Source organism: Penicillium alfredii, assembly GCF_028826965.1.
Source record: "Penicillium alfredii strain IBT 34128 chromosome Unknown utg000007l_segment0_segment0, whole genome shotgun sequence".
Lineage (NCBI taxonomy): Eukaryota > Fungi > Ascomycota > Eurotiomycetes > Eurotiales > Aspergillaceae > Penicillium > Penicillium alfredii.
Window position 1 is genome coordinate 1,515,678 of NW_026622704.1, and position 26,243 is coordinate 1,541,920.

The following is a 26,243-nucleotide window of genomic DNA, read 5'->3' on the forward strand; positions in this document are numbered from 1 at the left end:
GCGTGGGAGGTATATACAACTCACAGGCCGAAAGACACGACAAGATGAACACAGAATTGGAAAAAAAAAAAAAAAAGAAAGAAAAAGCAAGCAAAAAAGCAAATCATGACAGAAACGGTTCCTTGAGCCATTTCAATGCTCCCTCAAAGGGGCCAACAGCAATACACATATCTTCGGATCAAGACAATCCACAAGGTTCCACCTCTCTATTACTCTTCATAGCTGCACCTCACGCTGGCAGTCTATCCCACAAGCCCACATCATGGATTCGTTGTTTATACCGAATCATGACAACCAGAACTGCAAAGATATACCCCGTCGGATGGCATCGCGGCTATCAGGGATGGTCGTGTTCGACGAGTCGAGTCCAAGGACCGAAGGCAGCGGTGCCAAAAAGCGATTCATTGACCTCTGAGCAAATACTCCGACAAAAAAAAGGCCCTGAAATAGTCGGGATAGCCATGGTGCACCGCATAGCTGGTCTTAGCACGCAATTAATGGCCCTCGTCGCGGATCAGGGCGACGATCATACTGTAAAGGTAGAAGAAGAACATCAGGAGGTGGAAACCCAGCTTGATGAACGATTCCTAAAACACATAATTCGCAGTGAGTTCTCTGTTTCTTGAAATTCTGGGGAAAAAGACCAAGAAATCTTTTAAAAAAAAAAGTGAACCGACCTTCTTGTGCACATTCAGCTTGCGGAAAATCTCGGTCGCATCCAGGAGGTGCTGGTTCTCGTAGATCCTGTTTCCCGCCGAAATCATCCCGGTTAGTCCTCAGCTGCAAAAGTTTGGGGGTAGCTCGAGAGTGTTGACCGAACGTACTTCTTCGCGTTGAACGCCAGGAGGGGCAGGTTCAGCAAGATCGCGAGCCAGTACCCGTTGATGATGAAGAGGAAAGTCAGGAACGCGTGGACAGCAGCTTCGGGGATGATGTAGGCGTTGAGGCGGTTGCACAGGTCGATGGGGTTGATGTAGTCGCTGCGAAGAAAAAGGGGAAGCACGCGTCAGTCACAGTCCCCAAGGCCCGGGGAAGTTTGAAGGATAGCTGGGTACTCCCTCGAGGAGTCACTCACCACTCAAGATCGCTGTACATAATCGTGAAAAAGACTTGGAGGAACAGGTTGACGGCATTGATTAACACCGACAACAGGTAGAGCCATGCTTCGCCAGACATGTTGGGCACTGGTTGTAACGATCCACCGGAGAATCAGGAGACGAGGACTGGAGTGCTAGAAATTTCCGTTGGTGGTCAGCACAAACCGGCTTGCGACGAGTGTGGATGCGAGTTGGGGAGAGAGGTCGGGCGGAGCGACGGAATTGGAGATGGTTTGTGGGGGGGGTTCGAGGACGAAATCGCACAGAGGGATTCGGGAATGTCAAGGCTCACTCACAAATGGTAAACGGCGCGAGACTCAAGCTGGAGATAACGGGAATCCGACACGATGAGAGGTGAGGAGACGGTGGAGCTTGCGAGGTTGGAATTAGCGAAAACCTGAACGGGTCGGCGGTGGCTGCTTAGCGCACCCGCAAACGGAGGGGCTGGCAACAGAGTTGATGAGCTTGAACTTGAACTACTCTTCTAATACACATTAACAAACTAATGTCGCTTGCTGTAGATAGCTGAAATTCTATTTTACACTAAATCGCCCAGAATGACAGGGAGTCTCCAAATGAGCCGCGAACGATGACGTCGCACATGCCCAGGCCTCCCCTGGGTATACTTCGGTCTATCCGAGGTAGACAGGTGGGTATGGGGGGACTCGCCTAATTACCCCAGGTCCCAGAACACGTAAATTGCCATAGAGCATGGTCTATCTACACAACTCCTGTTGGGGAGCCTGACTTTCAAGGTTGACTCTCGGTACCTACAAGACACCTCTGGATACCCAAAGCAACAACCCCATAGAGAGCAAGCAAGATGCAGCGCCTACCGTTGATAAGAATGAAAAAGAAAAAGGTAAAAATAATGAGGAAACACGCCCGCAAGGTAAGACCCTGAGTTATATACTGCAGAACAAGATCAAATCAACCAGATTCGACTTATCGCTTCTCGACAAGCAGGAAATGCATCGCGCCGTACGCAATGATAATGAACGCCCCGGAAATCACGGCGAGACCGACAATGTCACGCCAAAAGGCGAGATTGTCGAAACCAAATGCGCTCAGGATTGACGCACCAGGGACTTCAATATCCAAACCGTACTTGTGGTCAATCAGGGTGAGGAAGGTCACCTCGTTAACGATGAGGGCTTCGAAACCATAGTGGAAAATGGACAGCTGGCAGGGTTGTCAGTAAGATTGTAATAGGAAAAAAAAGTTGGGGGTATTGGAACTGACCGTTTGCAACCACAGAGCAGATTTGGGAATCGCATCGTGGTTCAACAGTAGTCCAGCAAAGAGCAAGCTAAAGAGCATCACAAGACTACCAATCAAGTTTGCCACTCCACCATCCCGGAAAATAATGCCAATAAAGAGACAGATGTTGGCTGCCGCGAGATTGAAGAGAACCAGAACGAGCAAGAATCGCAGAAATTCGGGCCACGCCGGAATCAAACCCGTCATCGGGTAGACAATAACGCCCATGATGATGGGAGGGATCAGCCTCAGCGGCACCACGTCAAACACAACCTTGGCGGCAAAGTACGTGATGGGGTGATAGTAGCCATTGGCGCGCTCGCGCACAAACAAGAGCCGCTCCGTTGAGAATACCGTCAGGCTAGTCAGAGTACTAAACCCAAACAGAGCCAGGATGAAGAAGAAGAGACCAAGTCGGTTCTGGAATCCCTTGATGTCGTCGGTCAGACCGTAGAAGAGGTACCCGGAGAGAACGGCGAGAAGGATGGAAATTGCGTAATGGGTGAGCATCAGCATCGGGTTCCGGTAGAGGTTGCGCCACGTTCGCTGGGACAGAATGAGGAACTGCCGCACCAAGCCGACTCGAGCATAGCTCTTGGGTGGTGCCGCAGTCCCTGACACCAGATGCGAGTTCGACGAGCCATTGGCAGCCTGGGCAGTTTGAACGGCCGTCACAATCTCATCATGCACCGAGCGACAGACATCAGAATCCGCGTAGCTGGCAACCAGGATATCAAGGTCAGTTTGGCCCGAGGCCGGGGGTGGTAACTGATCCGGATCGTCGAGGATTTGCGGAGGCACATTGCCCGGTTGACGAGAAAGACGAAGCCACTGCTGAGTGTTTTCGGCCACATCCAGCGTGGCATCCTCTTCATCCGTCTTGGGAGTGGCAGGAGGCTCTGGCTCCTTTCGCCGCGAGTAGAGCTGGCGGTCTTGCTGCTGTTTCAGGGACACACGTCGCTTATTCCTGGGCCTCCCCGTCGTGTCGGCCGCGCCGCTAGAAGTATCTTCGGTGCTCACATTCGAGGCACTGGCAACCGACTTGACCGCTCTCAGGCTGCTAGAAGCAGTCTTGGGCGGATCAGCGCGACTATCAACGGGTGACTCTACTTCGTCAGTATATGTGCGCGCGACACTGGCATGCATCGTGAGGTCGACCAAGTAGTCTGCGATGTTGAAACCCGGGGGACATGAGTATCCTATCCGGTCAAAGTATCGCTGGCACGTCGAGAAAGGTCCAGAATACACGGTCCGTCCTCCGGCGAGAAGAATGAGTCGATCAAAGAGGGCCACGATGTTCGAACGGGGTTGGTGGATAGTGAAGATAACTGTGCGGTTGTAGGTCTTGGCCAAGGTGACCAGGCATTCAACCACATTGAACGCATTGAAAGCATCCTGAAACATTTCTTATTAGCCTACAGCAGCCTCAACAGAGCGTCTGAACATACCAGTCCGCTGGTGGGTTCGTCCAAGAAGAGGATGCTGGGACTGGTAACCAGCTCACAGGCAATCCCAACGCGACGCTTCTCTCCACCCGAGATGCCGCGACCTCGACCTTCCTCCGAGCCAATCAACTGGTCCTTGATATGGTAAATCCCGAGTTGCTTTTCAACTTCGAACACCCTCTGTACCTTGGAAGCTCGGCTCATGTCCCGTGGCAGTCTCAGCAGGGCACTCGTTAAAATAGTTTCATGGACCGTCAGGGTAGGCAGCATGGTGTCTTCTTGGTCGACAAAGCCAGTCATACTCTTGAAATCATGGTCGCTGACCTTCTCGCCGTTGACATAGAAATCACCATGGACTACGCCCCGTTTGTTCTTTCGTGCGAGAATATCCAGGAAGGTTGTTTTTCCTGCGCCTGATGCTCCCATGATAGCTGTAATCTGCCCCGGCGCAGAGGAGCCTTGAATGTCGGACAGAATTTCTTTCCCGTTCAAGTAGTACGACACATTGTCCCAGTATAAAGCAGCACGCCGGTGCCCCGCCAGAAGCTTGGCGGCTTCGTCGTCTGATTCATCCGAGACGGAAAGACGAAGATAGCCGCGGTGCGCAGCTCGACGGGACAGATACCAAACAGTCAAAATGACAGCCACCACAAACAGCGCACACCCAGCGATCACGCCCGCGATCAGCGGCGTATTGATTTTCTTCACGGGGCGCTCATACCCTGGAACATCGGTCTTGTAGATACATTCCCCAGAGTTGCACGACAGGAAAATGCTTGGGTCTCCAAAGACCCCACTGATGAGCTTGTTCATCTCGGGCTCTGAGAACACGCTTTTGGTGCCGTCTTTGGTCGACTTGGTCGAAAACGTGGCCGGTCCTTTGATGACTTGGCTTAGAAAAGCTCCGAGATCAATAGATCCATTCTCGCCACAGAGGAAGTGGCCCGGGATACACTTGCACTGCATGTTATCGCATTTATAGTGTGTCGAATTCGAGTCGTGGTCGGTCTCGATGTTCCATTCGCAGGTGTCCAAGCCACAGTAGAACGATTCTTTCTGGTCCACCCAGAACTGGAAGTTGCATGTATTGTCCTCGGCTGCACAGGAGAAGGTGACCTGCGGCTTGCGATCATCCAGCTGATCGAGGATCTTCCGGTTGGTGACATCGCACATCTGGAAATTCTCTTTGACGGTGACACCCTGTTTATAACATACGCCCCCTTGGCCCTCGGGCATCATGGCACTACAGGCATCATCTGTGCGACAAACGTTGCAGTTGATGCCCTCCCATCCATCCTTGCACTTGCACGACGGGCTGGTTCGCACCGGTCGGTTGTCGCCGTCGGCCAGGGAGCCGCACACGGGTTCCGAGCAGTCATCACCACCGAAACCCGCTGGACAGGCACATTTTCCATTGAAAGTATTGCAAGGTGCGAAATGGGTGCAGTTGTAGGAATCAAGTTGGCAGTTGAAACAAGGTGGACACCCGGGCGGCCGGTTATCAAAGGCGGAAAAGGATCGAGGAGTGAGGTTCACGTCGTAGTCGGACCATGCCGTCGCCGATACCAAGGCCGAGAAGCAAATCCCGGCCAGTGACAGAGGCAGCGCGGATGTAGGCCGCATATTGAGCAGAGACAGAAGCGCCCTGTGCACGGGGACCGAAGGAATGCGGAGGCGAGTCGCCGGATTGATTAAAGGCTAAGATGAGACTCGAACATCTATGAATGGAAAATGACGAAATAAAAGGGGTCGTGGCGACCGAGTATACGTGAAAACCAAGGATGACAATGTCGACAATGGAGAGAGAGGGTGAGGTTGAGAGAGTAAGATGGCCCCAGACGATGACGCGGGCGGAGAAGGCTGGGCCGCACACCGCGTGGGCAGAGAAAACACCGAGGTTCTACAAGCATTACAAGAATCTACTTGGCTCGATGAGATTAATGAGAGCAAATTGACCAGGTATAAGAGTATAGAAAGAGAGAACTTCGATATATCATGTCGCCTTCTATTCCAGCGTCTTTCGTTATTTAGTCAAGTAGCTCTAAGGACCGTGAGCAGCTGAAACAGCCTAAATAAAATATACCCCAAGTTCAGCTGCGATGTTTCAGTAGTTCATAACGTGTAAAAAAAAGTAACCAAGCGACTAGAAGAGGTTCAAATTCTGGTCTGAAAGATTCCCAAATTAGTTGTTAGTTATTAGGGTTGGATCTCAACAACTCTACATCCACAACCACTCCTCTGGCACATAGTTCAATTTCAATTATCTTTCCACATTAATCTTTGCGGTTAATATATTGTTCATCATATTCTGTCTATATTTTTGATGTCTAAATTATGCTCTCTAGTCTCAAAGCAAACCCATACTGAGACCCAACAAGGTAGAAACAGCAGGCATATAACCATACATCCAATGTCGCGGCTCATTCGTCACGCTATAATCAGTTGCCTTCACACTAGTAGGCTCTTCTCGGACATCATTTTTGACGATAGCCCTTACACTCTCCGAGTCATTTTCATCTCGCACGGCAGATTTTTGAATCCCATCCATAGTGGTCCACTCATTATTTTGGACCTTGTTGAAGGCTCTTTTCATGGCACTGCTGTGCGATGCATTCATTGCGTAGCTCCCGGTGTCTGCGGTGTCCCTGGCCCCGGTAGTTCCGAAGACTTGTGGGAAGGAACGGGTGAGGAGTGGCCGCATAGTAGGCAGACAAGCGCAGATGATGCCGACGTTGATTTCCACCAGACTGAGGTAGCACTATTAGAAATTGCTTGATTTTATCTCTTATATATGATCAAGGCATTGACTTACCATCACGTTGCAATGGTCTTCTTGTACCATGTGACATCGTTGCTGTGGAGGAAGGCCATCATGGTAACAATCCGGATGATTGCCTTTGGTCAAGGTTTGGAGGGCTCGGGGGACCCCGGTGGGTGTTGTTGAGGCGCGGCTGAAGTGATCATCCATGCTTTAACTATATCCTGCGTAGGATTCGAAGCATTTTTTTCTTAAAACTGGAAACTTATTCAAATTCCAGAGGAAGAGGGGAAAAGTAGAGCTGGATGGTCGCTTAGGAGTCTCTATACGATCAATTTCTGCTTGACCTAGTGTCACAGTCAGTTTCGATCATTTTGATATAGTTCAACTCTGTGCTAACCTGGCATCTTTTTCTACATCATTCGCACTAGGGCCGTCAGCACATACTTAGAGCGTAGTAAACACTGGCGATGTCCTTGACGTGCCACCTTACAGGGCTGACTGGGGCTTCGAGCAGCTGTGAAACAGCAAGGCCAGTCTGTCATTCGAATGGGCTCAAAATGTTGGTTTATCTTCAAGTGTTGGACGTGCGGATCCTTCGTCCCCACTCGCACAATGCTTGTCCGGGGAAAACTGGGGGTCCCTAGCCCTGCGGCGTGCACACTACTGTCGTGATCGCCGTCTCTCCAGCTCGCGGACCTAACTTCCTGGGGAAATCGATTCCAGGGTATGTCATCGCTGATCCCCTTAGAAACAGCCGAGCCATGTGAAGGTGGCGCAAAAATGGTCCATCTGCAAGATTTCAAAGGCTCTAGAAGAGCGAAAGGAATGAAATGAAGAATAAAAGAAAAGAAGAAATTAAAAACAACAGCAACAACCGAGAAGGAGGATGGAATACATGACTCGACGTCAATTCATAAATTGCAAAGCACAAGGCCATCCCCGTGCCGCCGATCGGCTCAGACGTGCCGAGGCAACTTGGCCCGCCTTCTCTCCTCTCTCCTTGCTATTTCTACCGCGGCCCTGTGGCCCATTTCTGTTGATTTTTGTCCCCTAGTCTTGTATGCTGCCAGTTCACCAGCATCTCGATCTCCCCACCCACTTGTCCACTGCACTTCCATCTTCGCGCTTGCAATCCGTGGACCCATTACACCGCCCTGATAATTCCAGAGCTACGTCAATTATCCACAATGTCGCTGCCATCTTTACCTGGTAGGTTGTAGCGTCCGAGATGGCTGGATCATATGCTAATTGCTGTCCCATGATTCGCAGACATTCCCTTGGGACTCGCGCTCCCCGCCGCAGCGACAACCCTGGCTTATCTGAACGCAAGGTGGTCCTTATTCTACGATATAAATATGATCAAGTCGCTGTTAAAGATGAGCATCAAGGCCCGTTTTGCGGAACGTGGGGACCGGATGAGCTTCTTCTACGTCCTTGAGAACTATGCGCTGGCATCGACAACCAGGGACAGCACATTTCTTGTGTACAATGGCCGGTCCTACACATATCATGAGACTTACCTAATGGCGCTGCGCTACGGGTCCTGGCTCAAGAAGGCGCACAGCGTCCAGCGCAAGGACATTGTGGCGATTGATCTTATGAACTCGTCAACCTTTGTATTTCTCGTGCTTGGCATCTGGAGTATCGGGGCAGTTCCTGCGTTCATCAACTATAACTTGAGTGGCAAACCCCTCACCCACTCGGTCCGGACCTCCACCGCGAATCTGCTTTTGGTTGATGAGGAAGTCCGCAACTGCTTTCCGCCGGAGCAGCTCAAGACCTTTGCTTCTCCGGACTTCCGTGATGGGAAGGGCCCGGTGGAGGTAGTGTTCATAAACCCCGAGGTCGAGGCCCAGGTCTTGGAGCTGGAACCTGTCCGTGAGGATGACAAAGTGCGCAGTGGCGTGAGCTCGCGCGACATGGCCTTGTTGATCTATACTAGCGGCACGACGGGTCTCCCCAAGCCTGCCATTGTCAGCTGGAGGAAGTGTTGGTCTGGCACCCTATTCACTGGCAATTGGATGCATGTTACGCCGTCAGACCGACTCTTCACGGTGAGATATCTCCAAATTCTGGTACCGGGAGTGCCTGCTTGCTAACGTTTTTCTGAATTAGTGTATGCCTCTCTATCATTCTTCCGCTGCCGTGCTTGGGTTTTTGATGTGCTTAATGAATGGAGCAACTGTGATTATTGGCCGGCGATTCTCCGCACGCAATTTTATGAGGGAGGCTCGTGAGACCGATGCCACCATCGTCCAATATGTGGGCGAGACGCTGCGTTATATTCTGGGCGTGGCGCCTGAGATCGACCCGGTTACCGGTGAAGACCTTGACAAGAAGCACAACATCCGCTTGGCGTTTGGAAATGGCTTGCGTCCAGATATCTGGAATGGTTTCAAGGATCGGTTTAACATCCCCACGATCGCTGAGTTCTATGCTGCCACAGAGGGCACATCGGGCCAATGGAATCTCTCGACAAATGACTTCTCTGCTGGTGCCATCGGCCGCAATGGAGCCATTGGAAACATCATTTTCGGCCGTGGAACTGCTATTGTGGACGTCGATTTCGAGACTCAGGAGCCGTGGCGCGACCCCAAGACTGGCCTTTGCAAGAAGGTCCCTCGAGGCGACCCGGGCGAGTTGCTATATGCTCTTGATGCGACAGACCCCGCCGCCAGTTTTCAAGGTTATTTCAAAAATTCCAAGGCCACCGAAGGAAAGATTGTGCGGGATGTGCTGAAGAAGGGCGACGCGTACTTCCGCACCGGAGACATGGTACGATGGGATGCAGATGGACGGTGGTTCTTTTCAGACCGTCTGGGCGACACGTTCCGGTGGAAGAGCGAGAACGTGTCTACCAACGAAGTTGCCGAGGTCCTAGGCTCCCATCCCGAAGTGCACGAGGCCAACGTCTACGGCGTGGCCCTTCCCAACCACGACGGCCGTGCCGGATGTGCAGCAATTGTCCTCAATCAGCAGATCGCGAGCGGCACTTCCGGTCCCGTCTTGGAGCCGTCGCGCGAAACGCTCAACAGCCTTGCCGCCCATGCCCTGAACGGTTTGCCTCGATTCGCTGCTCCACTCTTCCTTCGCGTTACCCCTGAGATGCAAGCGACTGGCAACAACAAGCAGCAGAAACATGTCTTGCGGACCGAGGGCGTGGACCCGTCGCTTGTCTCCAACCACGACCGGCTGTACTGGTTGCAGGGCAGCTCCTATGTACCCTTCGAGCAGAAAGACTGGAACCGCCTGACTGGAGGCCAAGTCCGGCTCTGAACTCATCTTCTTCTGCTATTCTTATGCCCCTCATCCCTAGCGTTCTTTAGCCAATTCTTATTGTCTGACCCTTGCCCCCTGTCTACCGCCCCGTTAGTCTTTAGATACCCTCCATAGCCCTCCCATTCATGACTGGATTATATGGTGTAGTGTATTTGTCAAGTATTTACCAAGCTATGCCATGGAATACTAGGGAGTGTATACATCGAATGGGGCAGTGGATCCGCGAAAAAGCCGACTCGGCAGCAGCTACTCGGCTTCCCCGCATACAAATTGGAGATCTTTTCTCTCCCTTCTTTTTTCACTATTCAACTCTTCTCTGCCTGAGAGTATTGTCGCCATGTATGCTTCTGTCCTGTCATTACTAACACCAATCCGTCCTATATTGGCACGGGGAGGTCGACCCGTTGCTTCTCGCAGCTTCGCGACTGCACGTCGTCTGTGCTCCGCAGATCCCTCCCCCTCCTCGATAGCTTCGTCATTTCTCTCGCGCTTCCAATCCCTCGGCCCTCAAACCCGGACACAGATCATTGACGCCAACCAGCTTCAGCTCCTCACTCTGACTTTAAACCGCCCGAGTCTCTTCCCCGGGTCACCCTCGCTCTCCGATACCGCAGCCCCACCGTCCGACACACCCGTGCCTCCAGGCTATCACCTGGTGTATTTCACCCCAGCATTCTTGGAAAGCGAGCTTGGAGCAGACGGAACAGATGCCTCATACAACCCTGAAGTGCCTTTCACGCGTCGAATGTGGGCCGGGGGTGAGGTGCTTTGGCCCCGCGGTGCAGATGGCCAACCCAATCTGTTGCGTGTGGGACAGCAAGTACAGGAGACGACACGGGTGCTGAGTGCAGAGCCCAAAGTTGTTAAAAAGACTGGGGAGGACATGATCGTGGTCGGGGTGGAGAAGGAGTTCGCCAACGAGCATGGCGTGTCCATTGTGGACCGAAGGTTTGTTTGACGGAGCCGCTCTGATACTGGCGTAATGGGGAAGACGACATTGACCAGTTACGGCCGTATAGGAATTGGGTGTTCCGCAAAGCGCTTCCCGTCCGATCTGCCTTGTCGCCATCCAATGTGCAGGCTCCATCCCCTGCGGCGCATGTCGCGCGCCCGAATTCCTCTGCCATCACCACCGAGGGCAATACCCATATGCGGACGTTGGTGCAGACACCTGTGACGCTCTTTCGGTTCTCTGCCCTCACCTTCAATCCGCACAAGATTCATTACTCGCTGCCGTGGGCCCGGGATGTCGAAGGACACAGGGAGATTGTCGTTCACGGTCCCTTGAACTTGATCTCCATCTTGGACCTGTGGAGGGACACCCAAAGCAAGACCGGTAGTGATCCTGCTTTGGTTATTCCCGAGCACATCTCGTACCGAGCGACAAGCCCATTATATGCTGGAGACGAGTATCGCATTGAACTGGAGGAGGGAGACATCTCCAAGGTGCAGATCATTGGGCCCACTGGAGTCGCCATGAAGGCAGAGATCCACGGGTAACATTGTGCCTGACAGCATTCTTGAAGAATTTACCTCCATAGCAAGAATATTTGCGTAGAATGAACGTATTATGAACACACATAAATAAGAAACAGGCAATATCTTGCATTTACCTCAGGCGTAGGACGTAAGGTTGAATTGGAGAGACAAAGCATCGGAGTTAACGAACGCCCCCAATGCCCCTCTGATCCTTCCCCAGTCATTCTTTGTGTGGATTCTCCCCAATTTCACGTACACTGGGTCGATTTTCCGAGTGCTTATCTGCTATCCTTAGCTTCTAGTCTTGTTGATCCCCAAATGTCCGACTTCGTTAACAACCTGGGCCCGCCCGTTGCGGAGAGCTCAACGTCGGCCCCCAAGAAGAGAACTCGAGTCCAGTTCTCATGTACGGCATGCCGATTACGCAAGTGCGCAAATTTGCAATATACTGGGACTATTACATGAACACGTACTGATCAGGGTTTAGGCTGAAATGCTGTCGCACATATCCATGCACCAACTGCAAGAAACGAGGCGAGGCAGCATCATGTACTTATGTCGGTCGCGGTCCACGAGGGAAGGCCCAGCATGGGAGTACTAGCCCGTCCCTTGTCCAGGATCGCTTGCAGCACCTGGAGAACCTGGTGATGTCGATGGCCCAGAAGCAGAAGCCCGAGAATCCGGAGATCGAGTTTAATGTCGACCCCACAGGCGGCCATGCCAACTATGCGACGCCCAGCTCGGTCCGTGAAGGTGTCTCACCTTCTCAGGACACGGGAACCATGGTGGTAAAAGACGAAGGCACCAGTTATATCGATAGCGCGAATTGGCGTGCGATCCTAGAGGAGGTCTGTTTCTGGCCCCGATGGTCTTTTCATTTGCACCTTAAAAAGATGACCAAGCTGATGATTGCGTGATGTTAAAAGATCAACGGAGTCAAGGAGTATATCGATGAGAATGAGGACAATTCTGACGACGAAGCCACGGAGACTCACCCACTCGACAAGTCGTCGCCGGCTCTGTTGCTCGGGTCCGGCAAGCCAATCCCCAAGGAGGAATTGCTTGTGGATATCCCACCGCGGTCAATTACAGATCGACTGGTCTCTCGCTTCCTCAAAACATCCGAGCCATTGCTAGGTGAGTTGGGGGTGTTCGATGAACTTGTGCTTTCCAATGCTGACTTGATCAACAGTTATGCTCCATATCCCTACGTTCTACAATGAGTATGAGCAATTCTGGCGCACTCCACACGAGATGTCGTATAGCTGGATTTCTATGTTGTATTCCATCGTGACCTTGTCGGTATCCATGTACCATCGAGGCCAAGAGCCACTGCCCCTCAACATGGCCGACACGATGATCACCTGGAACATATTCCGGAAGAGGGCCGCCCAGTGTCTTGTACAGGCAAACTATATCCATCCAGGCCGCTACAAGTGCGAGGCTCTGTTCCTGTACTCAATGTGTGAGTTTTATCGGAGCCAAGATGCGCAGGTCGGAGTCTCGTACCTCCATGGAATTGCGGTTCGATTGGCCATGCGCATGGGCTACCACCGAGATGCGCGCCATTACCCCATGCTGTCAGCGTGGGAGGGCGAGATGCGACGGCGCTTTTGGGCGTTACTGTGCCAGCTAGACACTCTGGTTTCGTTTCAGGTTGGTCTGCCTCGGACCATCCAACCCTGGCAGTATGATACAGAGCTGCCCTCCAATCTGTTGGACACCGACTTCCATAAAGATTCTCTACATTTACCACCGTCGAGACCAGTAGAGCAGCGAACTGCGTGCTCATACACAAATGGCAAAGCCCAGATTATGAAGGTCTTTGGGCAAATTACCGACCTGGCATATTCTCGGGAGCACACTCCATACGAAGAAATTCTTGAAATTGACCGCCGCCTGGTGGCAGCCAAGGATGGCCTGCCTTCGTTCCTTCGAATTCGACCCATGACCCAGTCACTGGCAGACCCGACAGAATTGGTCCTACGGCGGTACACCATGGATTTGCTGTACCTGAAGTCTCGCGCTGTGCTGCATCGCCGGTATATTGCAGAGAACGACGGCAAGTATTCCTACTCGCGCACCGTCTGTCTGAACGCAGCCAAAGAGACGCTTCGGCATGGGGCCGACATCTGGACCGAGTCCATGCCCGGTGGCCAATTGTACACCGAAAGGTATTTCATCAACTCGCTCCAGAACACAGACTTTTTGCTTTCTGCCATGATTCTTTGCCTGGAGCTATCCCAGGACGACCAGCGCGGCACCGCAGCCCGTCTCAGCGCGCAAGAACGCGCGGATTTTCTGCTTCTCTTGGAGACCAGTCATCGGGTTTTCAAGGATTCGCGACGTCGGTCCGTCGATACACAGCGGGCATTTGCGGCCTTGACCATCATGCTTGGTCGTGTCAAAGGCAGCAGTGTACAGAATGTGTCCATGGATACGGATCAACCAACGCCCCAAATGAACAGTATGCTCTTTCTATCTTCCTTTTGTGTGTGTGTTTGTATAACTAGCTTACTGAATCTTCAAATCCAGTTCCGTCCCAGCCGGTCTTCCCGGTCTCCATGGACCAGCAGCAAGACCCGATGTACTCTGCTGTTGGTGACATGCCGCCTGCCATGTACAACCCCACCAGCACGCCATCTTATTCCTCTCTAGGAGTAATTGAAGATATGTTCAATTCTCCCGCTTCATTGGACTGGGTAAGCATTCTTGGATTGACGCTCCGATCGGCCGACTGACCTTGTATCTCTTCTAGCGCCTGTACGATAGCCGTATCTCCGGATTCGAAATGGCCACGCAAAACAATGTCTGGAACTCAGATGCTACTGGGGAGCCTTTTGATTATGAGTTTGCCTGCTATCCATCTGATCTGCAGCCCTCAATGGACCAGAATTTCCCGTGAGGATTGCCAGGGAGATGAGAGAAGAAATCGGGAACCGAAGATACTTATTTTGGCGCATTTGAGAATTGTATCTCGGTGAAAGCATTGGAGATCATAGAATATATATTGAACTCTGGATGAATCACTTTCATTCCATGGAATATTTGCTAGGGACAAAGTAGACGTCAGTGTATAAATGATCTATGAACGGACGCCCAGTTGGAGCCTCGGCTGCCGATCCCCGATCAGCGCAGCCCGGACACCTTTTTTCCCCTCCAGTAATTCCTTCGCTCTAATAGTCTACCGGTATATATTGTCTCCCATGCACTACTCTCAGTGAATTGCAATCTTTTCTACTACTCTCTCCTCCAATGCGACCATTCTACAGCCTGCGACACACCAGTCGCGCAACTGGCTTCCTGAGAGGCACACATCCTGTCCCCGAGCCGATCTCCCTCTCGCAACACACAACGAAGTCAAGGACAAGGACGATAACAAGCACGACAACATCCCAACCTTGCCCGCGCAAATTTCTCCTTGCTTCACACTCTAATCAAACGCCCCGCCGCGCCTTCAATCTCCCCTCCCTCTCATCCATCCTCCCGTCGTCGTCCAGCAACAACAGCAGCAGCAATGGCGGCAACGGCAACAATTCCTCGCACCGCGTCTTGACTGCCACCCGCACCCTCCCCTACCCCCCAGAAACCCTCTACAAAGTGATTTCAGCCGTCGAGTCCTACTCGCAATTCCTGCCCTTCCTCACTGCATCTACTGTCACTGCACGCGACCCCGTCTCCGGATATCCGATGCAAGCGTTCCTGACTGTGGGCTACGGCCCGCTCAGCGAGACGTTCACGTCGCGCGTGGACTGTGATCGCGAGAAGTGGGTTGTCGAGGCGAGGAGCGGGGCGCGGTTTGGGAGGGATGGGCAGCCGGAGAGCGGTTCTTCTTCATCGTCTTCCTCACCATTGTCGGGAATCAGTGGGTTCTTTCCTGGCGCTAATGAGGGTATCTTTGAGTACCTATCAACGCGGTGGCAGCTTGTTCCGCTCTCTTCGGCTGAGGCTGGACAGGCTGCTACTGGTGGTGGTAGTGGCTCGTTGACCAAGGTTGATTTGGAGGTGCGGTTTGAGTTCCGCAGTCAGTTGCATGCTACGGTTATGGGTACGGTTGAGGGGCAGATGGCTGCGGTGATGGTTGAGGCGTTTGAAAAGCGGATTCGGGAGGTTGAGGGCCGTCCACGGTGAATACTAGAGCCCACGGTGAATACTAGATAATAGAGTAGACTATTAGCGGGGGGAGAGGGAGGTCTGTATATTAGACATTTGCATTTGCATGTACATTCATCGAGATGAAACAATTGGAAGCTCCGCCATTCGCCAGAAGAACATGGGATGCACATTGCTAGATAGCTGTCTATGGGATAGGCCGCACCGTGCAAGAAGCCATGACCAGAAATAGGAAGAAAAATAGAACATGGGGAGGCAGTAAGTGTATATAGTACAGAATTATCCAGACACAGAAAAGATTTTTGGCTCAGAGCATGCCAATACTCCGATTGCGCGTGGCACTCCGCGTAGCGCGGACCGAATTGACGGCATTGTAGTTGTCGAAGACCACGTCCCAGTTGATGCGATCCCACCAACGTTCCAGGTACTCCTCTTTGCCCGAGATGCCGTAGTCCATCATCCAGGCGTGCTCCCAAGTGTTAACACAGAGAATGGGCTGGACGTCCACGGCGCCGGGCGCCAGGCTCTTCTGGTTCTGGGCGTGCGCGCCCATCGATCCGGCGAACTGGTTGCCCAGTGGGGCGTCAGGCGAGTGCGTGGCCATGTCGACTGGTTGTCGGCGTGAGTGGGCTGCCGGGTAGGGCGAGCCGGCGTTGTAAGTGCAGAAGATGTGCATCATGCCCTCGCGCTCCAGGTTCTTTGCGAGCCACACGAAGCCAGGACCGAACATGGCGTTGGCCGTGGCGAGGAAGTCCAGACGGAGCGATTCAATCGAGGAGCACGTGTCGACGATGTCCTTGGCGAACCGCTCGGGCATCTTGGTGTTGGTTGGGGACTATAGTTGCGAGGTGTTAGGAGATCGCTAATAAAGACCCACTGGATGTTTGAGTTAATGTGTTACTGACCAGGCAGTTGAAGAAAAAGTGGTTGTTGTGTGCCATCGAGGCATAATTGAACACCGAGGCCATCTCCGGACGTCGGGAGTACTTGACCAGCAATTCCCCGGGTTTGGCGTCCGTGTCAACGGTGTCTGTCCACTGAATCAGCCTCCCATTCAATACCATCCCACTTGCGAGTATTATCAATCCAATTCCACAACCATGTCCAGTCGCAGGGTCGAAGTGTCGGTCTCACCTTGTGTCAACAGATTGAGCTTTTCGATGAGGAAAGACTGGTATTGCTTCCAAGAGAAATCAAAAGCCTCGGGTGACATAAACTCCGGAATTCCATTCTCCTTGTAATAGGCATCATGCTGCAATTGAGGGATGCGATGCAAGCCACGGGTCTGGAAACGTGAGAGGGCGGAGGAGGTCTAGCGAAAAGCGCGGTTAGAGACAGCTAGCGACATTGGCGACCACGAAACGCACCGGAGAGAAAGCAGACGCGCGCAGGGCGCTCTGCGGCCGGACGAGTCGGCTGAACATGGTGAGCGCTGGAGGGAGATGTGGATTGGAGAAAGCTGGCGAGCCCATCTACACCCCGTCGAGGCGAAGAATTTCCGTGCTGAGTCAGCGGCCAATCACAGCGCGCCGAACTACATCTTGTGTTTCTCCAAGCGCCAGCTTCTCTGATCCTCCACCACAGCGGATTCTTTTGCAGCCTGTCGCTCTCCTGGTCCTCTGGTGTGCTGAAGCACAAGCCTGATTAAGCGCCCTGTTGCTGTCAAGTGGGACTATGCAGCCGATGCTGAAACCCGCCAGGGGGTCCCTATTTTGGGACGGCGCGTGCCATCCTTTTTATGCGGAACATGAATGGGATCGCCGCCTGAAGAATGGCTTCCTTTGATGGACCCTCGTCTATTGGGTCATGGGATGTTTCAGCCTACAATTAATGCCCTTGTCTGCTGGGGATTTTGCTCTCTACCTCAGTCAACTTCCCTGCTCGACTTGTCTGCTTTTTCTTTTTCTTGGCCTGCCAGCCTTCTCTATATCTCTCGAAGAAACTCTTCGGCGGGTGATTGACAAGCAGTGCCAAAACTCAGGATTCCGTTCGCACTGCCAGCATGGCGAGGTCAGCCGCGGGTCTCGTCAGCGGACAGCCATGGCCTCTGCTGCTTCTGTCCGTCTTGGTCATGATCCGACCAAGCAATGCCCTGAATCCATTTTACCTTCTTCCTCGGAGCACAGATTCTTGTCCGAGCTCTTACAAGCGATGTGGCAGTTCAAAGCTCCCAGACAGCTTCTGTTGCCCGTCGTCTGCCACCTGTATCAGTCTGGACGATGCCAGTTCTGCCATCTGCTGTCCCACCGGAGCCAATTGTGACTATATCTCACCGATAGTCTGCGACGCGCAGCAGCAGAACGCAACCCTTCACCCTAAGAACCCGATCAAAACAACCCGCCTGGACGATGAGCTCCCCGAGTGCGGTGATTCGTGCTGTCCATTTGGCTATACATGCCAGGGGAACAGCACCTGTGCCTTGAACCGGGATACCTCGAGCAAGGCAACTGCCACTCTCCCAGGCACCTCAACAACCGCCACAGCATCGACCACTGAATCCACCACCCTCGGGGCAACTTTCACGCCCGTCTCATCGCCTTCTTCCTCATTGTCTGCCAACTCAGCATCCGGGGATCTAGCCTCCCAATGCCCTTCATTCCCCAGCAAAGCCGTGGTAGCCGGGGTTTTCCCCGGCGCAGTATTTGGCGCCGTTCTAGCCCTCCTTGCATCCCTCTGTCTGCGACGGCGCGCCCGGAAAAACGAGCAGCAAGCACACGACCCCAAATCCGGTCCACACTGGTCCGAACGCTCATCCAACGGCACTCTCATCGGCATCTCCAACCCCATCGCCTCAGATGACATCTCCTACCGCACCGACTTTCTTTTACGGCCAGGGCCGGTGAAACGATCTTCTCTCGGCGGGCGTTCCACTCGCTCTGTGCTGCATCGCACCGGGACCAGGGTCAGGAGTCTGTTTTCCGGCACGGGGAATCCAAAATTCGACAAGGACATCCCCCCGGTCCCTGCTCCGGCTGTTACTCCGCCAGAGCGTCAGGCCAGCACTGAGAGTATCAAGGTGTTCTCCCCGCCCGGCGCGTTTGCCCAATCCAACAAGTTCCTGGGCCCTGAACCGTATCCTGGTACTATCGCTCAACCGGATACTACTTTCACGGATTTGATGCAGGTTGTTGGGTTTAGTGATGGCAAGGGCGAGCCGTGTTACCGCGTGACTGAGACGCCCCAGCCCCAGAATAATCCCTTCCGCGACTGACGTAGCATGGTGCTATTTTATAGACGACAGAGTCTTCGTTCTTCGATTGGCTTCGACATGGTCTCAAGCTGGGGCTTTGTTTTAGGGTCGCTCTCTTCTTCTCTTTGTTTGGTGTTATGGATTGAACACTGTATCAACATATTCTTGCATTCTTTGTTTGGATTTTCCGGTGTTGTCATTTTCAGACACCTGGAACCATATTAATTCGAGGAGTTAACCAGTTATGTACACCCTTCCACGAGTAGTCCAACCCCTGGGATTATCCTGATGGAGTAGGCAACCAAAAGATCATTCAGATGAGGCTTTGACGCGAAGAAAGTGAATTATGCTATAATTATGCAAATACAAAATGTATACATCCAACTCTGAGAATACAGTCCTATGTGGGTCGTCGCTGGGCTTTCCATGAAGCCACCACGCGCTTAAGTTCCTTGATCAACCCAATCACCAAGGGGACACCAATCGGCCCCAGCAACGGCAGGTAGACGGCAACCTTGTGCTCATCCGGGAAATACACCTGGCCCACCATACTCTTCTCAAAGAAGCTGCGCTCGGCCTCCTTCTCTGCGACTCGCGCGTTGGCAAGAGCAGCGCCGAAGCGACCAGCCCGGAGGTGAGAGCAAGTGGCAGCGAGGCGGGAAAGCGTTGCAGAGACGGAGGCGGAGACTGTAGCCGGAATGGGAATGGAGGGGAGAGACTCAGTCAAGCGGGCGAGCGAACCCATAGTGGATGAGGCAGAGAGGAGGAGCGTCGCGGCGCGAACACGAATAAGCGTCTGGAGACGGAGTGGGAGAGACACTGGGGTGCTGGGGGTGCCGAGGAGGGTGAGAAGTTGATGCGAGAAGGTCATGAATGCAGGGCGCAAGGTCTCCAGGGGCAGGTGAGCGGGATTGACACGATCACCGCTGCTGTCGGTCTGAGAAAGAGGAGGGTTCAAAAGGAACACGCCTCCCCACTGCGGGATAATCCAGCTAGAGGCGCGGTTTTCCTTGACGACTAGCGGTGACTGCGAGGGGTCCGGAATGTAGAGAATGAAGTTGATCGTGGGGCCGTTGCCAATACTGGGGTTCAGCGGCCACTCGGCGGCATTCACGAAGGCGCTTAGGCCCTCTTTTTTCAGTGTCCATGCGGCTTCCGTCTCGTCATATTCTGGCAGTGTTGCAGTTGGTGAAAATGTGGCGTAAAGCTGGACCTGGGTGTCCACGGTGAAGTTGCTGATGGGAGCAAATGCCCGGAGAAGCGGTGATAGGTATTCGTCCACGGCGGCCTCAATATCCCATGCAGATGGCGCAGGGCCAGGAGTAAATAAGGAAAACGACAGGTGATAAATTTCGGCATATTGCATTGATCGGCGCCATCGCCGACTGATGCTCCCGGCGACTTGCGGCGAAGGTGAATCAAGGCCCACGGCATGACTGGACAGAATATGTGCTATGGTCGCTTTCTCTTCAGCATACAACTGTTGCAGCTCCCCCGCAATGAAAGCCGAGAGCGGCGGATTTGATGAAGACGAGACTGGAGTTTGGCTCGGCGGATAGAAGACATCTAGCTGGGTAGTGTCCGCGTGGAGCTCAGACCTAGGCGCGGCCAAGTCTTCCTGGGGAAGAAGGCGAACAGTCAATGCCGTATCTGCCGCCTCTTTCTCCGCATTGCTGGCATTTCCCTGGGAATTCTCGTCATCCTGTGTGGTGGGTGTGTCGCTGTCGTTGGTCAACTTGAGCCGGAGGTGGTGCGTCGCGAACTCATTGAGATCGTCGAGGGTATGTTGCGTTGTGCGGAGGAGGTGCTGGGCTTCAGGCGATTGCATCGCTGGGGTTGCGAGATGAATCTCTAAGGGAAACACGGGGCGACATGTCTGCAGGGGCGAGTGTTAGTATCAACTCAAATCGCGAGACCGACAGCCTATCCCGCAAGCTATACCTTTCCATCCGCCCAGTCCACCATCTCTTGAAACGGAATATGTGCCCTGTAGACTGAGGTTGTCTTCCACCATATCGGAAATCCCAGAAAGATGATCACGGCCCAGAAAGCGGCAATGACCTTGAACCGCGTCTGGACCGCCGCCGGTGACTCTGGGGGCGGTATGCGCTTGACATTGGCATTGGCATTAGACGGGGTCGATACCCGGGGAGACTCGTGGTCTCCATTTTTGCCGGTCATGGTCGGGACATGCTTTGTGGACAAGAACCGCGGGCGTTGACCGGGGGAGAGATGCAAGGCGGAGAAAGGAGCGGGAAGAAGTGGTGCCACAGTATGGGCCACCCACGGTCCCAAAGTAAATGCTTAATTGAATGCCTTATAGTCAAAAAAAAAAAGTCGAACCTGGAGTATTACAGCGGCGTTCAATTTCAGATTATTTTTGCTTTGGTCGTATGCCACAAAATCGGACATGTCATTCAGTCCATTGCTGGCACTGTCCACAAGTATACAACTTGCACGCTTTCGAATTCCCTTGACATTCCCGATTTATGCCTACAATGAATGGATTTTAAGCTGCCATTTAGATTATGCACTCTAAACTCCATGGGGACACGACGAAGACCATGCTTTACGCAGCAGACTCGTTGGACATAGAAGACATGGCCTTGTCTACTAAACATCCCATAAATTCAGAACCCGGGTATCTTGCCCAATAACGCCGATCTAATGTAGCGGTCAAAGCCCAACAGCCCTGCCACCCTGCAATGGCTAATATTCCTTCTCGAAGATTTTCTGGATTGGTTTGGCTGCCTAGAGACCCAACTTGATTAGCACGAAGAGGTCGGGGTATCAAGACCACATAGACATGGGGACTTACATCAATGAACTTCTCCAGGTCTTGGTCCAGATTGGCGAGGTCATCTTTCCGCTTCTTATTCTCCGCGATCAAGGCCTGCTTGCGCTTCAACAATTCTTGCCGCGCTTGTTCCAGCTTCTCGCGCTCAGCATGTTCGTGGTTGATGCGAGCCATCATCAATTCATGCTCGTCTGACTCGCGGTGTTCAGGGTGCAATTGGAGGAACTCTTCGACGGGGATCAATGGCAGCGACCGATATTTGTGACTGTTACACCAGAGCAAGAAGGTCAGTCACCAAAAACAACATGATGCATCCCACAGGTCTAATCCACATACTCGTAGGACTCGCAGGCGGCGATCTCGCCCGTAAGATGTTTCTGTTCGTAGTACAGGTTCTGCAACTGGAGATGCAGTCGGTCGATCTCTTGTCGAGCCTCCGCTGTCGATTGCTTGGTGTCGCGCACGCGAAAAATGGCATCTCGGTTCTGTCCGCGGAGTTGGGCCAGCCGCGCGAAGAGAATTTTCTGCTGCTTGGAGACCGCAAGAGCTAATTCTTGCGCGTTGGAGTCGGGCGGGATCGCATCGGGATTCAGAAGGGTGAGCAGCTGCTGGCACTGGACCAGCGTCTCGGCGCTGGTCTTCAGCACGGGGAGCAACGATTCGTCGCTGACAATCTCACTGATGGCCATGATGGAGAAATCCAAAGAGAGAGTGTGTGATCAGCTGTGATCAGACCTGTTTTTTTCGGGGTGGCGACAGGGCGATCGCCAAGCGCCAAAGAAAAGGTGGGTAGCGCCAACGTGAAGGGGTGGAGGGTTGGGGAAGACTTTAGCCCCTCGGAACTTCCAAGGTTCTCTCTCTTCCTTTCGGCCCTTCCTCCTTCCCCCTCTCTTCGGTTCCTGAGTTGCTTCATATTGTCTCATATTGTCTTATTATTGATCATTTCACTTTAAATCGCTTTTGTTCTATTCGTATCTTCATATCCCATCCTGGCGCGTTTGGATTGATCGGTCTAGGTCGGGTGAAGCCCCCGACCTGAACAATGGCTTGCACAGCGTCATCCATGACGGTGGAATCCTCTCCCGACGCTGTTGCGTCGTCCAGTGCCACCCTTGGCGAAGCCACAGCCCTTCTCCGCGATCGGCGGCGCCGACATTCATTCCATGCTTCTAGAAAACTTTCGTGCGACTACCAGGATGCCGATACAGTCTTCATCAGGGTAAGTCCCCCAAGCATGTGGGGCCAGGCCCAATAGTTCCCATCTCACCATAATTTACAGGTTGAACTCTTCCTGGCCGAACTGGAACGTCGCATGCAATGGATCGAGCAATATCGCAAGTCGCACATGGTTCAAATTGACGCGAGTCTGCGACGGGGATATGCAACACTGGAAGCCGTGAGGGACCAATGCTCGGTCGCCTCAGGCGAGCTCATGGGGAGTGGGAAGAAGCGGGCCAAGATTTTGGTGGAGACGCTCGAGGGCCGATACAATGAGGCACTGGTTACCAAGGAGACTCTGGAGCAGAAGGCCCAGGCAAGTGTGCGCTTGATGGAGTCGTTTTTGTCCGAGCTCGAGTCTCGCGCCCATGCGGTCCGAGACCGGGGAATCTACGGGACCTTGGATGATGGCTGGAAAGCCATGGATTCAAAGCTTGTTCATGCACGGGAAGTGGTCGATGAGGGAATGGAGCGCGCTCGACGAGCGCGGGATGTACTCCGGGAGAGCATCGACCAGGCTATTACATTGGCCCAGGAGAAGCGACTGATCACCTACTATGACCTGCCTGACCCGTGGCGAGTCAATCCGCATATCTTGAAGGGCTATCGCTTCACAACGTCCAAGGTGGAATGTGTCTCGTCAGTCTTTACCTTCTCGAACGAACTGGTCAACATCTGGTCCCACATGATCGGCCTTTTCATCATCCTTTCGATTGCCTTTTATTTTTATCCGCTGAATCCTAACTTCCACTTGAGCACCAACGCCGATGTGATGATTGCGGCAGTCTTTTTCTTTGCTGCATGCAAGTGCCTGGTCTGCAGTACCCTCTGGCACACCATGAATAGCATTGCATCCCAGGATCTGATGGAGCGCTTCGCCTGTGTGGACTACACTGGCATCTCATTGCTGGTTGCCGCCTCGATCGTGACTACTGAGTACACCGCTTTCTACTGCGAGCCCGTTTCTCGGTGGATCTACATCCTGCTCACCATGTCTCTGGGTATTGGTGGCATTATTCTTCCATGGCACCCAACTTTCAATCGCCATGACATGGCCTGGGCCCGGGTGGCCTTCTATGTGACCCTTGCGCTGACTGGTTTTGCTCCTCTCGCGCAGCTCTCCTACACCCGTGGTTTCGCATGGTGCTTGTACTTCTATGCCCCGGTCGTGAAGAGCATCATGGTCTACTTTGTCGGTGCTTGCGTCTATGCCTCTAAAGTCCCTGAGCGTTGGAAGCCGGGCCTATTTGACTACTTTGGTGGCAGTCACAACATTTGGCACTTGGCTGTGCTTGGCGGAATTCTCTTCCACTACTGCGCCATGCAGGATCTCTTTGCGAATGCTTTCCAGCGTGCCAAGGGAGAATGCCCCAATCTAACATCATAAGCATGTGGCTTCATTTTGGCCTGAATCTTCAACTGCATTTGTGTTCACTTCTTTGCTCATGATACATTGATGGATTGAATGACCTCGACATTTCTTGATTAGACTTGGGTGCTTCGATTTTATCGGTTCGCTATGCAGGTTTCATAGAGATCCTTTCCTTTCCACTTGGGCAGTGGACTGATGTTTCTGTCTGCATGGGTGGAGTTTCTTTTTTTTTACTTGCACATTCTGTTCTTGGCCCTCTTTCACTGTGTCTTTTGGGGACCTACACTTTCAAGACTGGTGAAGGCGTAGATAGACGAGGTCTCACTTTTTTTGGTTCTTGTATCTATTTTTATTGATCTAGTGACTTTCGGGATTCAACGTCCTTGGCTTTTGGATAATATTCCATGCGATCATCTAATTTCGTACATTCATCAGGTCTATAACAGAATATTCTGTGCACATGTCCATCGAGAGAGCCTGCCACCGACATGTACATAGGCGACGGGTGGGACTTCGACCAGAGCTATCAACTTGTTTGACATTCAGCAAGCGATAATTTCTGTCTCGGGCCTTGACATGGTAGATTTCATCCCCGGACGGAGGGATTTGAGACCCACGGAGTGCTAATCGCATCCATGCAGAGCAGGCTGGTTCAGCAAGGCAGGCAGCGGATCAAGCATCGTGGGTGATACTTGAGCTGTCGACGGAGGGGTCTGGTGCAGATACAGAGTTGCCGGTTCGAGGTGCGGGTTGTGCCAGCAATGCTGCATAGATTGACAGCGCAGACTGTTCTCACTCAGCCTTTTCAGTGGCGCTCTCAGTGGGCCCGCCATGCTTCTGGAAGTGGCCCTGCATCCAGCAGCGATGCATCTTGACCTTGCTCTGGCGGTTGACGATAAGACGGCGGTCGATGCCCATATGCAGGACATCAAAGGCCCCACTACCCTCCGCAGTAGCTTGCGACTCAGGTTGTGACTCCGCAGTCGCATCCTCGGGAGGAGTCGGCAGGCCCTTCTCCGGCGACCACTGCCCCCACATGTGGATGAGCTGGCCCTTGTCGAAGAAGTAGACGCGCGTGCCATCGCCCCGGACATAGAAATTCTCGGTCATATAGCGACCCTTCTTGAACCGGACCTGCGCAAGGTCCCCGCGGCCGTAGTCACGGAACAGCACCCGACCCCCGGGCTTCAGGACGCGGTGGATGTTGCGAATAGCACGTTCCCACTGATTCGGTGCAAGCGCAGAAAAGATAAAGATAAGAATGACGACGTCGACAGAGCCCTCGGTTAGACCCGGCGGGAGCGAGTTCCCGTTCTCGTCCGGCACGGCGGCCACGTCCCAGACATCGGCGACCAGGTGGCGTTCGTCGTATTGCTCGCTCTCACGCATGACCTTGACAGCGTACTTGGAGAAGTCGCATGCATGTACCTTGAGCTGGTCGTTTTCGTTGTTCGCCAGCAGCGGGAACGCGGTGTTGCCGGCGCCGGCGCCGACCTCGAGGACGACCTGGGGCCCCGCGTCCTTTTGTGTCACTTCCGCCAGCACGGGGAATTCATAGCGCAGCCACTTGCGGTCCTTGAAGAAGTTATCTGTGTTGTTCTTGTAGAACAGGTTCCACCACTTGGCTGGGTCGTTGTTGAAGCGCTTCTGGTCGAACTCGGATACTGGTGTCTCGCGCTGCTTGGCGATTTGTGCCTCGGCGTAAGCCTTGAATTCCTCATCAGGTTCTACATGGTCCCAGGCATTGAATTCAAAGACATTGTCCCCTGCTTCAAGGAATCGGGACCCGAACTGGAAGGGGTCAGTGCGCTTTGTGTTGTTGGCGGGGTCATGCGAGCGGTGCGGCGGGATTTGCGGAGGCTCGGTGCTTTGGGCCTCTCGTTGCACGGCAGGATCGGTGGTCATGATGCTGGAAACAGTTGGGAAGGAAGTCTTCGGAAATTTTGATATCTCTATCGTGAAAGAAACATGGGAGCACCATATCTAAGAAGGCTGTGGAGAACGCCGCGGGGAAAAAAAATTTAACCCAAAAACCTATTTCTGCCGGGGTTTGAGGGCGGTATTAAAGGCGGTAAAATGCCTCCATTAGCCCTAACTGACGATTGTTTATATAGCCACGGGTTTGGCTATGAATCAAACTTGAATTTGCTTTTGGAGAAACAGGGCTGTAGCCTACTTATTTGACAGTTTCACGTGCAAGGCACCAGGGAGTCATCGATTATGCTGTCGCGT

General features: G+C 53.0%; 12 protein-coding genes across 12 annotated transcripts; 6 read left to right on the forward strand and 6 right to left on the reverse strand.

Annotated features, from left to right (window-relative positions):
* Window positions 1-494: 494 nt before the first annotated feature.
* On the reverse strand, window positions 495-1,176 carry NUU61_005222 (cornichon family protein; the record flags this gene model as incomplete). The annotated part of the gene is made up of 4 exons (XM_056655804.1): window positions 495-587; window positions 678-744; window positions 825-980; window positions 1,076-1,176. 4 exons carry the CDS (start codon window positions 1,174-1,176, stop codon window positions 495-497), a joined length of 417 nt encoding a protein of 138 aa, XP_056511417.1.
* An 866-nt stretch (window positions 1,177-2,042) lies between these two features.
* On the reverse strand, window positions 2,043-5,425 carry NUU61_005223 (putative ATP-dependent permease ADP1; the record flags this gene model as incomplete). The annotated part of the gene is made up of 3 exons (XM_056655805.1): window positions 2,043-2,279; window positions 2,340-3,752; window positions 3,806-5,425. The coding sequence occupies 3 exons, from the start codon at window positions 5,423-5,425 to the stop codon at window positions 2,043-2,045; spliced, it is 3,270 nt and encodes a 1,089-aa protein (XP_056511418.1).
* Window positions 5,426-7,750: 2,325 nt separating this feature from the next.
* On the forward strand, window positions 7,751-9,839 carry NUU61_005224 (uncharacterized protein; the record flags this gene model as incomplete). Its single annotated transcript, XM_056655806.1, has 3 exons — window positions 7,751-7,772; window positions 7,833-8,617; window positions 8,679-9,839. 3 exons carry the CDS (start codon window positions 7,751-7,753, stop codon window positions 9,837-9,839), a joined length of 1,968 nt encoding a protein of 655 aa, XP_056511419.1.
* Window positions 9,840-10,179: 340 nt separating this feature from the next.
* NUU61_005225 (hydroxyacyl-thioester dehydratase HTD2) lies at window positions 10,180-11,342 on the forward strand (the record flags this gene model as incomplete). Its single annotated transcript, XM_056655807.1, has 2 exons — window positions 10,180-10,790; window positions 10,862-11,342. The coding sequence occupies 2 exons, from the start codon at window positions 10,180-10,182 to the stop codon at window positions 11,340-11,342; spliced, it is 1,092 nt and encodes a 363-aa protein (XP_056511420.1).
* Window positions 11,343-11,639: 297 nt separating this feature from the next.
* On the forward strand, window positions 11,640-14,062 carry NUU61_005226 (putative C6 transcription factor; the record flags this gene model as incomplete). The annotated part of the gene is made up of 5 exons (XM_056655808.1): window positions 11,640-11,727; window positions 11,898-12,169; window positions 12,248-12,458; window positions 12,514-13,788; window positions 13,857-14,062. 5 exons carry the CDS (start codon window positions 11,640-11,642, stop codon window positions 14,060-14,062), a joined length of 2,052 nt encoding a protein of 683 aa, XP_056511421.1.
* A 514-nt stretch (window positions 14,063-14,576) lies between these two features.
* On the forward strand, window positions 14,577-15,452 carry NUU61_005227 (ubiquinone-binding COQ10-like protein; the record flags this gene model as incomplete). Its single annotated transcript, XM_056655809.1, has 1 exon — window positions 14,577-15,452. The coding sequence occupies one exon, from the start codon at window positions 14,577-14,579 to the stop codon at window positions 15,450-15,452; it is 876 nt and encodes a 291-aa protein (XP_056511422.1).
* A 289-nt stretch (window positions 15,453-15,741) lies between these two features.
* Window positions 15,742-16,858, reverse strand: sod4 (mitochondrial 37S ribosomal protein mS42; the record flags this gene model as incomplete). The annotated part of the gene is made up of 4 exons (XM_056655810.1): window positions 15,742-16,269; window positions 16,340-16,464; window positions 16,569-16,746; window positions 16,802-16,858. 4 exons carry the CDS (start codon window positions 16,856-16,858, stop codon window positions 15,742-15,744), a joined length of 888 nt encoding a protein of 295 aa, XP_056511423.1.
* A 578-nt stretch (window positions 16,859-17,436) lies between these two features.
* On the forward strand, window positions 17,437-18,645 carry NUU61_005229 (uncharacterized protein; the record flags this gene model as incomplete). The annotated part of the gene is made up of 1 exon (XM_056655811.1): window positions 17,437-18,645. The coding sequence occupies one exon, from the start codon at window positions 17,437-17,439 to the stop codon at window positions 18,643-18,645; it is 1,209 nt and encodes a 402-aa protein (XP_056511424.1).
* A 379-nt stretch (window positions 18,646-19,024) lies between these two features.
* Window positions 19,025-20,805, reverse strand: PIG-S (GPI-anchored transamidase GPI17; the record flags this gene model as incomplete). Its single annotated transcript, XM_056655812.1, has 2 exons — window positions 19,025-20,500; window positions 20,566-20,805. 2 exons carry the CDS (start codon window positions 20,803-20,805, stop codon window positions 19,025-19,027), a joined length of 1,716 nt encoding a protein of 571 aa, XP_056511425.1.
* Window positions 20,806-21,333: 528 nt separating this feature from the next.
* NUU61_005231 (uncharacterized protein) lies at window positions 21,334-22,110 on the reverse strand (the record flags this gene model as incomplete). The annotated part of the gene is made up of 3 exons (XM_056655813.1): window positions 21,334-21,375; window positions 21,443-21,686; window positions 21,758-22,110. The coding sequence occupies 3 exons, from the start codon at window positions 22,108-22,110 to the stop codon at window positions 21,334-21,336; spliced, it is 639 nt and encodes a 212-aa protein (XP_056511426.1).
* A 353-nt stretch (window positions 22,111-22,463) lies between these two features.
* NUU61_005232 (hemolysin III family protein) lies at window positions 22,464-24,026 on the forward strand (the record flags this gene model as incomplete). Its single annotated transcript, XM_056655814.1, has 2 exons — window positions 22,464-22,640; window positions 22,701-24,026. 2 exons carry the CDS (start codon window positions 22,464-22,466, stop codon window positions 24,024-24,026), a joined length of 1,503 nt encoding a protein of 500 aa, XP_056511427.1.
* A 777-nt stretch (window positions 24,027-24,803) lies between these two features.
* NUU61_005233 (tRNA(Thr) (cytosine(32)-N(3))-methyltransferase) lies at window positions 24,804-25,916 on the reverse strand (the record flags this gene model as incomplete). Its single annotated transcript, XM_056655815.1, has 1 exon — window positions 24,804-25,916. The coding sequence occupies one exon, from the start codon at window positions 25,914-25,916 to the stop codon at window positions 24,804-24,806; it is 1,113 nt and encodes a 370-aa protein (XP_056511428.1).
* Window positions 25,917-26,243: the final 327 nt, after the last annotated feature.